Source organism: Pelophylax lessonae (genome assembly GCF_965119305.1).
Source record: "Pelophylax lessonae genome assembly, chromosome: 5".
In the NCBI taxonomy this organism is placed as follows: Eukaryota; Metazoa; Chordata; class Amphibia; order Anura; family Ranidae; genus Pelophylax; species Pelophylax lessonae.
The window spans coordinates 326,484,243-326,501,139 of NC_138772.1; the positions used below are offsets into that span (position 1 = coordinate 326,484,243).

Below are 16,897 nucleotides of genomic sequence, written 5' to 3' on the forward strand. Positions count from 1 at the left end.
AAAAAGAAAATATGAAACAAACAAATAAATGGTGCTACAGCGCTTAAAGTGCATCAAGAAACTACTAACAAACACAGGTTAATCATTTGAATAAATCATTTGAAATAATAAAAAACAATATGATGTTCAAACTTTTGACTTCTTTCTTTAATAACTACATAACACAGTACTTCTACTTCTACTTTCAGTACTTGACTAGAATTTTTTTTTCAAAACTACTGGTACTTTTTACTTTTAGTACTTAAGTAGCAAATTTTTTGAAAAAACTACTTGCAATACTTAAGTAAAAAAATGTTGAATACTTTAGTACTTCTACTTAAGTAACTTTTTCTGTGAGCACTTCCACTTCTACTCAAGTCACTTTTTGATCGAGCACTTGTACTTTTACTCAAGTAGAAATTTCGAGTACTTTATACAAGTCTGCTGGCTGGTAAGTTGATCTGGAAATTTTTCTTTGTTTTTGTTTGACATGCGTTGCCCTTCCATGTGCTCCTTGCTGTTAAAACCCAGTTATAGGTTGGGCAGTGGCTATTTTTTTGTACTGTTGGTTATATAGTGGACACCTTTGCTGACATTGTGCTATTTGCTGGGTGTCCAGTGAGCCCCTGTGCCTTTAAGGAGGAGTGGGCTCCCATTGCGTCTGGGGCCCGGAAGAGCTCAGTCTATTGAATTTTTTGGGAAATAACTTTGCTCGGATTTCCAAGTGGAAGATTAATCTCCTCAGGCTGCTACTACAAAACTGAGTCCATCATTTACTTGTGCAAGGACTTGGCTTACAGTTCTAAAAGAGGAAAGTTTAGTATCCTCAAATTGCTTTTAAAGGTTCCTGGAGTTTCCCACAATTCTCCAGTACCTATACAAGTTCAAGTTTTCATTAAAGCATCTGGAAAAGAATACCACAGACTGGTTAATGAATCGAATGAAGGATTAGAATTGTGTTTCTGGCTGTGGGGCAATTACTGGGAAAAGGATAATGGGCATCTATCCAGTGGCTCCTGTGTTGGTAGTGCTACAACTAAATGGCCACCTGTCCTCAGTGGATCATATTACAACATATAGAAAATACCCCCCCACCCCCAAAAAAACAAAAAAAAAAACAAAAAAAAAATTGCTCTGTTCTAAATAAATAAATGGATGCCATCTAACTAATTTTATTAAAATAGAAAAATTACCATCCCCCACCCCAAAACATTTTTCAACTACCACACAAGTCATATAAAGCACATCAAAATGTTATTACACACCAAATTTTAATCTGTAAATTGTTCAAGCACTAAATTTATTCTCGCTGGAGAATAGACACTTGAGAGGGGACATGATGGCGATTTACAAATACCTCAATGGTGAGCCCAGCATAAGAAAAAAGCTATTCAGTCTCAGGGAGTGTAAGAGGACACATGGCCACAAAATGAGATTGGAGGAGAAGCAATTTAACCTTTTGCTGCGCAGGGGGTTTTCACTGTCAGGGCGGTAAGAATGTTGAAGTCTTCCTCGATTGGTGGTGTCAGCGGGGAGTATTGATATTTTTAAAAGACATCTTAAAGAACACAACATACAGGGATATGGGAAATGGTTATCGACACTGACACATACATGCCTACACAGGTTGAACTGGATGGACTATTGTCTTTATTCAACCTTACCTACTATGTAACTATATTTAACTCTTGTGAAACAGTTAATTTTCCTCTGCTTCGGCAGGCTGGAGTCTATATAATATCAATATGTAAGCACTATAAATATTATAACACAGTTTATATGGATTGAGATATATTAAAGCAGAATAGGGCCTTGGCAAGGTATCAACTTTGGCCCCCCAATCCATCCATTGACACCGATATAGATTGCAATAGGCTCAGAAAATCTGCCCCATGTGCATTGTCTGTAATGGCATTGTCCTCAGGGACATCTTAATAGCATCAAGAGCCCCTGGGCAAAGTAATGATCTGGGGCCCCTAATAGCATGCCCCAATTTATGCACCTACTTTAAAGAATTAAAGTATAAATAGTTGAGAGAATAAAACATTTTTATTAGCACTTTCAATAAAATAGATTATAAACAATAAAGAAATGCCATAAATCAAAGACTAATCAACACAAATATCTGAACAATATAAAAGGTCAGTAGAGTAGAGGACAAAGCTTCAGAAAGGCAGAGTATGAGGGTTAGCAGGGAAAAGTGGGAGGACAAGTTGGCACAGTACAGGGGGGGAGGCAGGAAGTACAGTACAGGGGGGAGGGTCTGGAAGGCACAGTACAGGAGGGCACAGTACACTGGGGCAGAAGGGCACAGTAAAAGGGGTCAGGAGGGTACAGTACAGGGGGTCAGGAGGGCACAGTACTGATCATGGGATGAATAGAAAGGAAGGATTTGTGGTGATTGCAGCAGTATACATTCTGCACACACAATCAGCAGTGGTAGTAAGATGCTCTGCCTTGGGGGTTCTCCCTCAACCCATGTAAAGTGCCATAAGAGTGCCAGAAAATGCAGGTGGGGGGGGGCTACTACAAGTAGTATAAAATTAAAAAGGTTTCGCTAGCTGAATAAGGTGCCTGTGGGTGGAGAGCGGTAACTTCCGGCTTGCGTTCCACCTGGCTGTGCAGCGTGCGTTCCACCTAATTTTATACTACTTGTACTGGATGACTAACTTTTTGGAATAAAGGCAATATTAATGGTACTGCACTATTTGGAGCACTTTATTTCCCCCTAAACGGACCCTGAGGATCGCTATCCAGGAGAGGGACCCCGGATCACGGAGGGACTACAAGGCCCAGCAGATACCTCCTTCAGATCGATGAGGCCATAAAGCTCTGAAGGTCTTTTTACCATATGGTAGTTAAGACCCACCACATCTGGTGAGTGTACACTCCGTATAATCCCACTTATCACGCCCAAGTACCAGCGGTTGGATCACTGGAAGATTCGCACCCTGCACTAGCACTTTATATATTTTTTTGGCACTGAACTCATATGCACTAAAGTCACTATTGAACTTTGGGTTTTGGACATTTTGTGTCAAAATCTTTTTTTATATATATTTTATATATTTATTGATATCACCATGCACTTCATTTAATTTTTAATATTTATATGATTTATTGTGTATTACACTGTATAATTATCTGTGCATATTTATTTCAGTAATTTACCCTATTTATTGTTTATCCCACAACACACATCCATTTGCTATACCCCATATCACTTTGATACTGTTTATTTTAGACTAATATTAGCAAGCACTATATAAATCTCATTTTTGTAATTTACCTTCTCAAGTTTAACAGGACAGGTTCCACTCAGAACAGGCCTCGCCATGGTCGACCAATGCAGTTGAATGCACGTGCTTAGCGTCTTATCCAGAAGTTGTCTTTGGGAAATATACATATGAGTGCTGCCAGCATTGCTGCAGAGGTTGAAGGGGGGGGGGGGGTTCAGCCTTTCAGTGCTCAGGCAATACGCCGTACACTATATCAAATTGGTCTGCATAGCTGTCATCCCAGAAGGAAGTCTCTTCTAAAGATGATGCACAAGAAAGCCCACACATAGTTTGCTGAAGACAAGCAGACTAAGGACATGGGTTAATGGAACCATATCCTGTGGTCTCATGAGACATAGATAAACTTATTTGGAACAGATGGTGTCAAGCATATGTTGCGGCAACCAGGTGAGGAGTACAAAGACAAGTGTGTCTTGCCTACATTCAAGCATCGTGGTAGGAGTGTCATGGTCGGGGGCTCCATGAGTGCTGCCGGCACTGGGGAGCTACAGTTCATTGAGGGAACCTTGAATGCCAACATGTACTGTGACATACTGAAGCAGAGCATGATCCCCTCCCTTTAAAAACTGGGCTGCAGGGCAGTATTCCAACATGGTAACGACTCCAAACAGACCCCCAAGATGACCACTGCCTTGCTAAAGAAGCTGAGGGTAAAGGTGATGGACTGGCCAAGCATGTCTCTATACCTAAACCCTATTGAGCATCTGTGGGGCATCCTCAAAATGTAAGGTGGAGGAGCGTAAGGTCTCTAACCTCCACCAGCTCCGTGATGTCATCATGGGGGAGTGGAAGAGGACTCCAGGGGCAAACTGTGAAACTCTGGTGAACTGCATGTCCAAGAGGGCTAAGGCAGTGCTGGAAAATAATGGTAGCCACACAAAGTATTGACACTTTGGGGCCAAATTAGACATTTTCACGTAGGGGTGTACTCACTTTTGTTGCCAGCGGCTTAGACATTAATGGCTATCTGTAGAGTTATTTTGAGGGGACAGAAAATTTACGCTGTTATACAAGCTGTACACTCACTAATTTACATTGTAGCAAAGTGTAATTTCTTCAGTGTTGTCACATGAAAAGATATAATAAAGAATTTACAAAAATGTGAGGGGTGTACTCATTTTTGTGAGATACCGTATGTAACCAGCCTGATTCTAATTTTCACATACATAGTAGGTAGGAATGGGGTACCTTTATCTTTATTTTCCACCTTGATTACCTGTAGCTGACCTATGTTGCCATTCATCTCAAAGGACGTCATCCTTGATGTCTGTCATGACCTTTACATTAATCCTGACCTCACCTTTGCCTCATCTTACTTTCTATTCAACTGAGTTCAACCTGTATCAGATGACTTTCATTTTTCTTTGTCAAATTTTAGAGATCTTCCATGGTTCTAATAAAAGTTTTAGTAGATTGCATAAAAAAACAAAACAAAACAGAATCTGTCTCCAGATGTTGTGTGTGCGGCCTACAATTATGGCACTAATTGCTTACAATATTTAGATTATTTATATAATGTTTTTCTTAAGTATACTGTGTCTTTACTGCGGTTTCAGGTATATTATATTGTTTTTAGCATTAACATTTTGGCTGGGGAGACAATAATAAAGCATTACTATGAGATTTTCTTTCCTTGTCTTTTTACAAAATGTCACGTTTACAGGGGACTTCTAGGACCATATGTGTTATATGGAAGGCAGGGGTACAGGGGTTTGGAAGTTTGTTATTAATTATTAATATTATTATTATTATTATTAATTATTCTGATCTTGGTAATTAATTTGGTAATTTGGATATATATTTTTGAAAGAATTTCCAAGTTATTTATTGAAATATTTAAAGCGGCTCTTAAGTCATTTTTCCATCTTTTCATCTATTAAATCCTCTGCCCTTGTTGTTTTAACTTTGGATAGTAAAACTTTTTTTCTGTCAGTAAATACCTTATAGAGCCCAATTCCTCTTTCTTGTCTGGTAAAAAGCCTAGGCTAATAACATCATGCACAGCTCTCTCTTTAACTCTCGTGAGAGTTTGCCAGCAAGGGAGGAGTCATAGGAGAGCCAATGATAGCTGCAAAGCTCGGTGTTTCTGTGTAAATCCATGAAGTGAACAGGCAGAAGCTTCAGATTCCCACAGTTAAAACAGCTGCAGCCAAACTTAGTGAAAGGAGATGTCTGCATATTTGGCAAGTACAGAACCACAGTATATATAAAATATTATGCAAAGTGGTTGGAGGGAAGCGTCAGAATGGCAACTATGTTTTTATTACAAATTATGTAAGCAGACTGCAGTTCTTCTTTAAAGTGAATCTAAGGCCAAAGCTTTTTTCGTTTTTTTTTTTTTTTTATTGCTGTCTGTGTCTCAGCTAGGAATATTCACCCTCCCTATTTGTTTTGATAACCAGTGTCACCAGGACTTAGGGAAATCCAAAATTCTTAGTTGTTTCCAAAACAGGAATAGAAAACAATCTTCCAACTGAGATACTTGTTATGGGGACAGCTATCAAATTGTCAAAAAAGGGATTTCCCTCACTTTGGAGAGATATCTTTATTTCCTGTTGTGCCTACTATAGGACAGGAAGTGAACATAACTATCTCAACTAGGAAACATATGGCAAAAACCCTGCTAACCCTCCTTTTCAAAATGCTACTTATCTAGTCATCAGGCTGATATTTTGGATTCAATATTTTTAGTTTCTATAACCTGGGACAACTATGCTGAAAAGCAATGACTTTCCAAATCTGCAAGACTGCCCAAGTCTGTGTCTAGAGGCAGAAGATCTGCATAACAGCCAGGCAACTAGCATTTTCAGGTGAAAGTAAGCAATAGCAGTGCCCAAGTTTCTCTAATAAAAAGTAAACCTGTGCCCAGACTTTGCACACCAAAGTATTTAATAATATTCTGAACAAACAGTAAACAGACATTTTAACAAGACGTCATTTACTTTTGTGGCTATAAGCATTGTGGATCAATCCATCTTTAAATTCGCAACAGAGGCACAGATATCTTGTTTTTTTTTTTATATTACTTTCTATTGCAGCACAATCTTGGCAACCTGCCAGCCTTCTAATGTAAGCACACATGAGTATTTATATGCTGGTATAAACTGACTAACACTGGAAGAGTCTTTGTCTTTGAGGTTCTTTGAGAATGAGTTACTTCACATTACAGTTAGCTAGGGAGGTAAAAGCTGGCTCGTTTTAAAGCTCTTTTACTAGTGGTTAAAATATTTAAAAATATAATGTCTTTAGTCTGGGCACAGGTTCATTTTAATAAACTTAAAAAGATTGTGAAGTCTTGTTATTTTTTCATTAAAAATAATAAACATAATAAGCTTACCTACTCTGTGCAGTTGGTTTTGCACAGAGTGGCCCCGATCCTCTTCTCGGGTTCCGCTTTAGCTCTCCTGGCCCCTCCCTCCTGTTGAGTGCCCCCACAGCAATCAGCTTGCTATGGGGGCACCCAAGCCAAGCCACAGCTCCCTGTGTCCATTCAGACATAGCGCCCCACCCCACCTCTCTCCTCATTGGATCACTGAATTTGATTGACTGCAGCGGGAGCCAATGGGGCCTTGCTGCTGTCTCAGCCAATGAGGATGGAGAGTCTTGGGCAGCCAGGACTGTTCTGCAACATCGCTGGATCAAGATGGGGCCCAGGTAAGTATTGGGCGGGGGGAGGGGGGCTGCTGCACACAGACTTTTTTTATCTTAATGCAGCAATGAAAAAAACATCTGAATTTACAACCACTTTAATTTTGTTAATAAACATCAATAAATTTGCTGAACTGTAACACTATGTATGTCACATTTCCTCATCTTAAACAGAACTATTTTATGTATAGAGTGCTTCTTTTAAAATGTTACTAATTAGCATTCCTTTTAACCTGGTAGAATAAAATCGAATAGTGAGTCTTGAGGAGATAATATATATATATATATATATATATATATATATATATATATATATATACACACATATATATGTTGGATATGTTTCCTGAGGTCACACTATCACACAGAAAGGAAAAGTTAGCGGGTGGGTAGGCTAGTTTCCTATTTGGTAGGGATGGGCGAACGGTTCAACCCGAGCATAAGTTTGGGCCGAACATTTGCCTATTTGCCCGTACAGATTGTTGATAAGGGTTTTTGCTTTCCTTTGGACCATCTGTGGATAGAGGGAATATGATAGTTATCAATTTTTTTTTTTTTTTAATAGGTTGAATTTAACTGATTTGTGCCTTCTCTACCAAGTAGGAGAATTGGACTATGAGCTGAATAGGTTTTCCAGGGTTTCGTTGATTAAAAGCTTGATATCATGAGTCTATCCAAAGTTAACTTCTGCAACCTAAGGTAGTAGACCAGCATTCCTCAACAGTAACACACAAACCTCACCTTCTGAGAACTTGTACAGATCAGTTATCTCATGCGGTCCATCTCCTTCTATTTCTTTAGTTACAATTTTTTGTCCCACATGTGTTTTATCAATATACTGAACCACTTTTGATCCATCTTTCAATGCCTTTGAATAAACAATGTCACTGTTTACCTATAACAAACAAACAGAAATATGTGGCTTACCAAAATATTTCACTTTATCCTCAGCTTTCTGACATAGATCAATGCATTTTAGGACACATTTCCTTAAATAAATACATGATATTTAGGGTTTACTAAATCTGGAGAGTGCAAAATCTGGCACTAATCTGCATAGAAACCAATCAGCTTTCATATTTTATTGCCAAAGCTTAATTGAACAAGCTGAAGTTTGAAGCTGATTCGCTACCATGCACAGATGCACCATATTCTGAGTGCACAGTTTTAGTAAATCAACCCCACAGTGTATAAGAAGTATTATTTTTACTGCTGTTGATGCATGGAAGTAGATTTTTTTAAAATCCTAAGATGTTTGTTATAACAAGTGAGTGCAACGGGGTGAAACTAACAGATAGTATGTTGTGTTCTAGAAAAAAGGGTAGCCATAGATTGGCCAAAGGGCACAGGGATGATAGTCAGTAAAGTAGTTTTTCATAAATAACTGTACATCTCTACATGATGATAATGTTGGTTTTCTGCAGATTTTAACTACATAGTCCTGTTGAAACACGCATTGGAGCATATTATTGCTCTGGTGGACTTTATGAAAGTGACAATGGGGCATGCTTGTACTATGTGTCATTATGGCTGCTTATGCTAACCAGTTAAGGTGCATGTGACAGATAAACAATGGATCGGCACAGTTGGGGGAAGCAGTTGTCACTGCATGACAAAAGCCTCTTAGCAAGGACCTCTTTTTTAGGATCACCAGGTATTACTATCATATGTACTGGAAATGTAAATAACTTGTGAACTGACATAAAAATGTTAAAGTTTATATAAGATATCAGTGGTTGGGGTTAGATATAGTTTAAGTCGCACATTTCACTTCCTTCCTTGACCATGGAGGTAACATAAGGCGCTTCCCTCTTAGGGAGTGTTGAACAGCCCAATGCCTGGAAGGACCTTGCCTTTAAGAGTAGTTCTCATTTTTGGAGAACTCTCCATGAGGGACTATAAGGTGTATCCCTCTTAGGCCATGGAGGTAATATAAGGTGTATCCCTCTTAGGGAGTGTTAGACAGCCCAATGCCTGCAAGCACCTTGGCTTTAAGCGTAGTTCTCATTTTTGGAGAACTCTCTTAAAGCATCTACTTACGTCTAAAAAGGCATATAGGCTGATATTAGCAAAAGGGCCACACACTTGCCACATGGCTAATGAAATATTAAAGTTTATGTAAGATGTCAGTGGTTGGGCTTAGATATAATTTAAGTCACCTGTTTTCATTCATTCCTAGACCATGGAGGGAATATAAGGTGTATCCCTCGTAGGCCATGGAGGTAATATAAGGTGTATCCCTCTTAGGGAGTGTTAGACAGCCCAATGCCTGCAAGCACCTTGGCTTTAAGCGTAGTTCTCATTTTTGGAGAACTCTCTTAAAGCATCTACTTACGTCTAAAAAGGCATATAGGCTGATATTAGCAAAAGGGCCACACACGTGCTACATGGCTTATTAAATCCATGTGGTTATCTGATCAGAAAATGAGAAGGCTAAAGTGCTTATTTAAAAAAAAAAAATGCTGTGTGAAATAATCCCTGTAATGTATATAATATGTTTATATCCTTTGACCAACAGAGCCATCAAGTGGCCATAATGCAATATTTTCTTAAATGATATCAAGAAAAAATTGCAATATGACCACTAGACGGAGCTGACGATCATAGGAAATAAACATATTAGATAAATTTGATACATTCACACAGCATTTTTTATTAAATAGACCCCAGTGCAGCAAAATGTTAGAACTCTAACTTTGGTGGAGGAGTAGTCAATATTTTGGAGACCATTTACACACTCATGAAAAAGAAAATGAAGCTAGGTACCAGCTTTATAAACTCTCAGTTTCAGTTTAACCAGATGCATAGGTTTATTTTAAGTTGGTCAGTATGAGGTGGGATGGAGCACAGTTTTGTATGGTGAAAGAGGCCTTTCCCGTGAAGCACTTGTAAGCCAAAATGCCTTTCACATTCTGTAATGGTTACATTGCTCACAAAACAACACAAGTGCAATTCAGAGCATATCTAAACCTAAGAATAAAAATTTAATATATTGCAGCTTACCATCCCTTGGATGTGGATGTGGTTACTGTATTCATTGTAGTATCTGTATTATCTGTAATATCACTGTATTATCACAGTGACTGTGATTCTTTTTATCAGACTTTTTTATTCCTTTATTTTCACCTGGTGATCTTGCCAGTAAGACACTTTCTGTCCTAGAGTAACAACGCTCACTCACGGTACTGTATTGGCACTTTTCCACTGCAAGTACCGGCTCGGCTCTACTCGGCCCTGCTTGGCCCGGTTTGGTTTTCCACTGCATGGTACCGCATGGTACGGTGTTGGAACGGTTCGGTGCGGTTTGGTATGGTTTGCTTTTCCACTAAAGTAGTACTAAAGTAAGTGGGTGGGATAACAATGATTCTCTGACCAATCAGTGGCTAGTAGTGACAAACAGTCAAGGCTGCATGCAAAGGATTGTGGGATATGGTACCTGTACGGCCCTGTTGGAACCACAACTGAGGTGGTACTGTTTAAGCTAGCCATACCGTTTGGTTCCATGTACAGTAAACCCCCGCTCCATCGCAGTTCAGTTTTTGCGGTCCCGGTATATTGCGGTTTTTTTTGTAATGTTATTTTACTATATAAATCATTAAAAATAAAATATTTTTGTGTTTTCCATAGCTCTTGCTATGTCTCTCAGTATCTTTTATGTGTTTAAATGAGTTTCTATTGTTTTAAAAGTGTGTTTAAAGACCTTAAAATGCTTTTACACGTACAGTGACAGTAAAAAAACATGCCTACAATGCATTTTAATAGGGTTTTTCTATTTCGCAGATTTTTACTTTTCGCAGCTGGGTCCGGAACATAACCCCCGCAATGGAGGGGGGTTTACTGTAGTGGAAAAGCGCTGCCGCCGTACCATACTGTACCGAACCGTTCCTACACCGTACCATGCGGTACCAGCAGTGGAAAAGCACAAAAGCGAGCCAAACCGTTCGGTTCCATGCAGGGGAAAAGCGCCATATGTATGGAGGAACAGCATTATCAACCTAGGACAGAAAGTGTTTTAGAACTATACAACACGTTCCCTTCTTCTCTTCTCCATAACATAGAGGAGGTATTCTGTAGTTAACAGAAAACTGGGAACAGTTCTGATAACAGTGACTACACAAAATGTTATAAGCAAACACGATTTCCAGCAGGGCTAAAAGTTTTTAGGGTGTACATACACTTTTAGAAAATGTATCTTGCTGTAATTATAATTAATTTTAAAGTGACCACCATTTTTTGGTATGGGCTAACTTGTGTTGGCAGTATATTTAAAATGATAAAAAAAAAATATTAGTGTGACTAATATACATTTCAGTCAGTTGCAGTTAAATGTTGGAAAATGAAAATGTCATATCAGATCTTAAAGGCTTTGAAATATTGTTGCTTTTATAGAAAACATTACAGATTTAAATTGTATGAAACAGGGCTGGATAAAACAAAACACTAGAAGCTGGTATTATTTTACTGTAGTGAATTTATTTTACAAATTGAGTTTATGATGAGATAGAAGAAAAACATACCTCAGAGAAAAGGAAAGGCGTATCAAACTGAAAGCAGACGTGTCCATGTTTAATGGCTTGAACAGATGCAGGACCACATCTAAACATACCTGGAGATGATCAATATTACAAATTAGAAGGCAAATCTCGTAGCATTCTCTTTCTCATTGTTTTATAGCTTCCTTGTAGTAATGTAGTCTTTATACTTTGTTTTCTCACATATAGCTGCTCTGTGACCTTGTTTGCTTTTTTTGTATGTTCAAGTAGGTGTATTATAATATAATATTATAGCATGCTATTAATTAGAAGGCCAAATGACTTTTCAGCCTTTTGTTGGGTGGTTGGTGTCAGTTCCACTGTTTAGCATAAACATGCTTTAAACTCTGTTCTCAACTGCTGATTGTGTGAAAATGTGAATTTACACGTCACACAGGCTGGCTTCAGCAGCAAATTGCTTATGGCATTTGTTTCAAGCAATCTAATTACTAATGTACTTTAGATCAATATCGCGTGTGTGTTCATTGACATGATGGTGCTTATGAATTGATTATTGGATTGACTAATTCATTGATTGATCAATTGTTTGTGTTATGTATTGTATTCTAAGATCACCAGATCAGTTACCGAGAGCTCTAAGAAAGTAGGACTAAAACGCAAACTAAATTTCCCTGATAGAAAATTAGTACTGTTTAGCGTTCTTCATTGCCTAATTGATGTCCCTCCCTTATATTCCTTCTATTCTCAATGTTCGGTATTGTGCAGGTTGTACATTGTACCACCACCCTAGCTGTAGGAGTAACGATGACCAAATTGTCAAGCATATAAAAACAACCTACCAACAACTGGGCAAAAAGTGGTTGCAATGACTGAAAATCCATGTGTGTGGCTTTCATTTGCCAGCACATTGACTTCAGTTTGAATCTATGACTTCGGGCTAAGTTTTGGGATTCCAGTAGGATTCCTAGGAGCTACTGTTTACTCCAGTGACACCCAATAGATAAGCTGGCTAGATGTGTAAAGGTAATCAGATAAAGCTCTACAACCCTCATAAAAAAAAAAAAAAAGGAAGTATATGAAAAATGCATGCTCATAATGCCTGAGGGTGTATGTTTATGCACCGTCTGACTAACCTCAGTGTCAGCTTTAGCATGAACATGATATCTCCAGATTTAATTTGGAGGAACAACAGCAATCAGCCAACTGCTAACACTATTGACACCTTTCAATTTTAGCAGATAAGAAACATGGGGTTCCTGCTAAAGCTGTGTTTTTTCTATATATCAAGCAACTGTCAGTTAAAAGAAAATATTGTCCCGCCATCCCCACCATTGTTATGATTTTCCATGGGTTCTTAACGTTCTTACTGATTTAAGGATCTCCCTTGCTGACTCCTATGTCAATCTCTATACAAATAATGATTTCTAATTGAAACACACCATGCAGGTCTAGGAGGCCCATAAATAATCCACTGGCCTGCAGTCCTCAGGCAAGCCCAATACATCTTTCCTTAACAATCCAGCATTTCTTCCAGCTTTCCAATTTATTTTTCAGGCAGGGTGACTCAAATCTACAAGCTCTTTGTTATAATAGACTTATCAACTGCCAATCACAGAGCTATATCAATATCTCCACATAAAACACTTTATAGAACATCATATTAAGTTCCTTGATGGTCCTTTACTTTTGACCCTATTTCAGCAGTGGTGCTATGCTGACCCACATTCGCCAGGCATGATATCAGTTATATATGCTTTAGCATCATCTTGCTCGGCATTTCAGTTCCCAACTTATACTTAACAGCAGGCAACAGATGTGAGGTACTGGTCTCGAATACGGGTGACATTAAAATCCTGCACACGTAACATACTAGCTGTTGAAACTGATTATAAAGTAATTATGTGATGTTACTTACCCACCAGAATCTCCCATTCTGTACCTGGATACTCTCCTAATTCTATTTGCAGATGTGGACAACTGGGAACCTTCTAGTATACATGGTGGGCTGCTGTCTTTTCCCTTCTAACTTAAAGTGGATGTAAACCCCATTCATGAAATTTAACCTGGGCACATATATTTGTAGTGTGTACTTATCTCTCTTCAAAGCCAGAAGTCCTGTGGCTTCTCCTGCTCTGTATCAGCATGATAACTTCTGACAAGGTCTTCGTCAACTGAGATAAAACCAGGCTGAATTTTGTGTTGGGGTGGATGCTATAAATAGATTAGCAGAGAGGTGGTCTACTCACAGCACAGATCTTCATGTTTCTGCCTATGTGGAGAGGGGGTGTGTGCCTTTCCTCCAATCAGCTGTGTCACAGTGTATGGCAAGAATCCACACCCACAGATGAATTAGGAAGAGGAAATTCTAACAGGACGTACACTTTCTAAACAGTGTAGAAAGCTGAAGCCAGCACATATACAAGTAAAACCTAAGCAGGGAGATTTGTTTCATCTCTGTGTATCATCTGAGGCTATTCACTTCACTTTGTATATGTGAGGGTTTACATCCACTTTAATTATTGGTCCAGGAAGACCTTCTTGCAGTGGTGTCTGCCCTTCATTTTATTAGACCACCTTGTCTCCTCAAAGTACAATTTTAATGTATGATCTATGTCCTCACTGTTGCTAAGCAGATGATTGGTAAAGCATGGAAAACTTTCATTATCTTAATAGCTGAAACTAAATCCAGGTACACTCAGACTCTGCTGTATGAGAAAGCAGAGGCCAGGCTTTCTGACACAATGCAAAAATACTCCTCCATCTGATGCCCCTGGTTAACACACTTCTTTCCTTCCTGCTGAAGATTATGTCAGCCTATTTGGCCTTTAGGCCAAGCTAGACCATGGCTCTTCTACCCACCCTTCTCCTTAGGTCCAACCTTTCCTCCTTCCTTCCTTCCCTCCTTCCTTCTTTCCTCAACCCTTACAGCAACTCACCAGTCTAACAGAAAGGATTTAGACCATTCAGCCACTTAACTCTTTCTTGTTTCTTTCTAGAGTGCTATTTTCAACATTAAAGATTTTAACTATTGTATACTTTAAATTCTAGATCTAGTAGGTCAAACCTGTATACTGCTGCAGTGAAAATTGTATTTTTGCACTTTAAAATGCCTGTGACAGAATTTTTAAAACTCAATAAAAAAGTATTGCATAATAAAAGAAAACTTTGTAAGAAAACATTTGTAGCCTAAATTAAATGATGAGTGATCCATAGCTTGGACTCAGTATTAAAGACATGAGAAAAATTCTGCTGCTCATAGCAAACTAACTGCAATAATTTTTTATTGTTTTGACAACATTAAAATGATAAAAAGTAATTCACATTGGTTGCTATTAATTACTAGTATTGGAGGTTGGTTGTGCTTTTAAAGCTGAACTCCAGCTAAACAGCTAACTACACAGGGAAAATACATACAAGGGATTAGTTTTTCCTGCCATCCAGTTCTGAGATTTACACAGCCAGTGCCATATAGTACAATTCAGTCTTACAGAGCAGGAGACCTGATTGTTTTTTATATATTTTTTCTTTCTGCAGGTAAAAAACACAGAGAGAAAGGTCTTGCACCTCCCCCAGCCTGTGACTGGACAATGAAAGGAGAAGCAGCACACTAGTTAAGTCATCTCTCTTTCACTCTGCTCCCATCTTCTCAGCATATTCCTTGTCAACACATAAACACTGCAGCATAACTGATTGTCTTCTTGTACTGCTTTTCCCTATCCCAGTCTCAGCTCCACTGTACAGGGATTGCAAGAGGCTAATACCAAGTTCTGGTGCTTACATGCTTTGTATTAAAAAATACAATACTTGACATAATAATGAACACAGTCTCATTAATTTGTGTCTTTTATATCTGCCTGAAGTTCAACTTTAAAAAAAGCAAACTGCATTTCAGTGCTGTATTTTAGTAGTATAATTTTCATCTAAAAATTAGCTTTTTTATGTTTTTTTGTTACTAAGACACAATTAGCAAAATAATTAAATGCACAAAAAGCCAAGGATTACCTTATATTAACATTTATGTAGTACTATAGGGGATATTTTTCATATATCTTTTTAATTAAATCTAATTCTACTTTTGAGTTACACTCCAATAACCATCATCGCAGGAACTTAGAATATTTCCTAACCTTATTTAGTAAGAGAGTAAATATGGTGCTTTTAGATGGCAGGAATACGCTTGTCTTCTCAACAAGTTATGTATCTATATGTTTTTTTGTTTTTTTTTTTATATAAAAAGGGAGTAAACAGCATTATTTGCTGTAACTTATAAAACTTACTGCTACCTCTTTATTATCCTTATACTCCTTATTTATCAAAAAAGTGTATGTCTATATGATTGTTGATATTTACCTGATGGACTGGTGAACCTGAGGATATGATGTGCTAGGTTGAGCTCTTGTTGGTTGCTTAGCCTGGATACGTTTTAATAAAAAAAAAAAAAAATATATATATATATATATATATATATATATATATATATATATATATATATATATATATATATATATATATATATATATATATATATATATACCAGTACTTCAAATTTTTCATGTTTTATACCTAGCCCCAATTGTCTTAGTTGTCAGTTATGTTAATTTCTGTGCATTTTCAGTTTACTGACCTTTGCAAATTTTGGTCACGTACACAAATGTGTGCTAATTTGTTTTTGCTACCATTTAATTGCAGTTTGGCAATGATGCTAATCTTAAATCAAAGAACAAAAGCTATCTACCTTTTTTTGTGTTTTTCTATTAAAAATGTTTGTGGGAATAAATGTTCTCATATTCATAACAGCTGATATTATTTTAGTTATTAATTTACACACACACAACTAGAGAGGAAAATTTACTGGATGATAATTATTTTAAAATTTTTTTTAACATTTACTTGAAAGTATCCTTTGCAATTCTTGTGTTATTCGTATATATGGATTTGCGGCACACTTCCAGATTAGGCTATGTATATCAGACAGTAAAGTCAGTCTCCATGCTAAGCAACTGCTGTAATAAAGAAAATACATGCAGAGGGTATATTGTCATACTGTCTGATCAGACAGTCTTGTATTGAACGTGTAGACATAACATAACATAGGAGAAAATGTATAGAAAGAAGGAAATTACCATCACTAGTCTCCTGTGGTGTGGCATCTACTGCCTGCCATCCTCCAAAACCAACTGGAAGATCTGGTCGGGTCATCCAAGCCTCATTCCAGCAATGATAATTCCTTGATAGAGAAAGATATGCATTTTAAAGTACCACTCTTAGTGCTCATGGTATTCAATTCATTTAAAAAAGAAAAATAAACTTTAGTAAATATGCAAAAGACCTAAAGTACCAACATTGCCACATTACAGCCATTTCGCGGTACCTGTTAGTACATTGTTAGTCTTCAGGTAGAAGCCTTGTAGCCCTATAAAGCTGCTTGTATCTTAGACCATGGGCTGTACACAATTTTCTCCAAGACCCCACCACCAC

General features: G+C 37.8%; 1 protein-coding gene across 1 annotated transcript in view; it reads right to left on the reverse strand.

Moving 5' to 3' along the window:
- The window catches only part of F13A1 (coagulation factor XIII A chain), a 202,710-nt gene that overhangs the window by 45,834 nt on the left and 139,979 nt on the right, over positions 1–16,897 (reverse strand). Inside the window, exons 9-11 of the mRNA XM_082259899.1 lie at positions 16,543–16,646; positions 11,444–11,532; positions 7,668–7,821 (exon numbers count right to left, since the gene is read on the reverse strand). Coding sequence (XP_082116025.1) covers positions 7,668–7,821; positions 11,444–11,532; positions 16,543–16,646 — 347 coding nt within the window. The remainder of the gene's footprint in view (positions 1–7,667; positions 7,822–11,443; positions 11,533–16,542; positions 16,647–16,897) is intronic.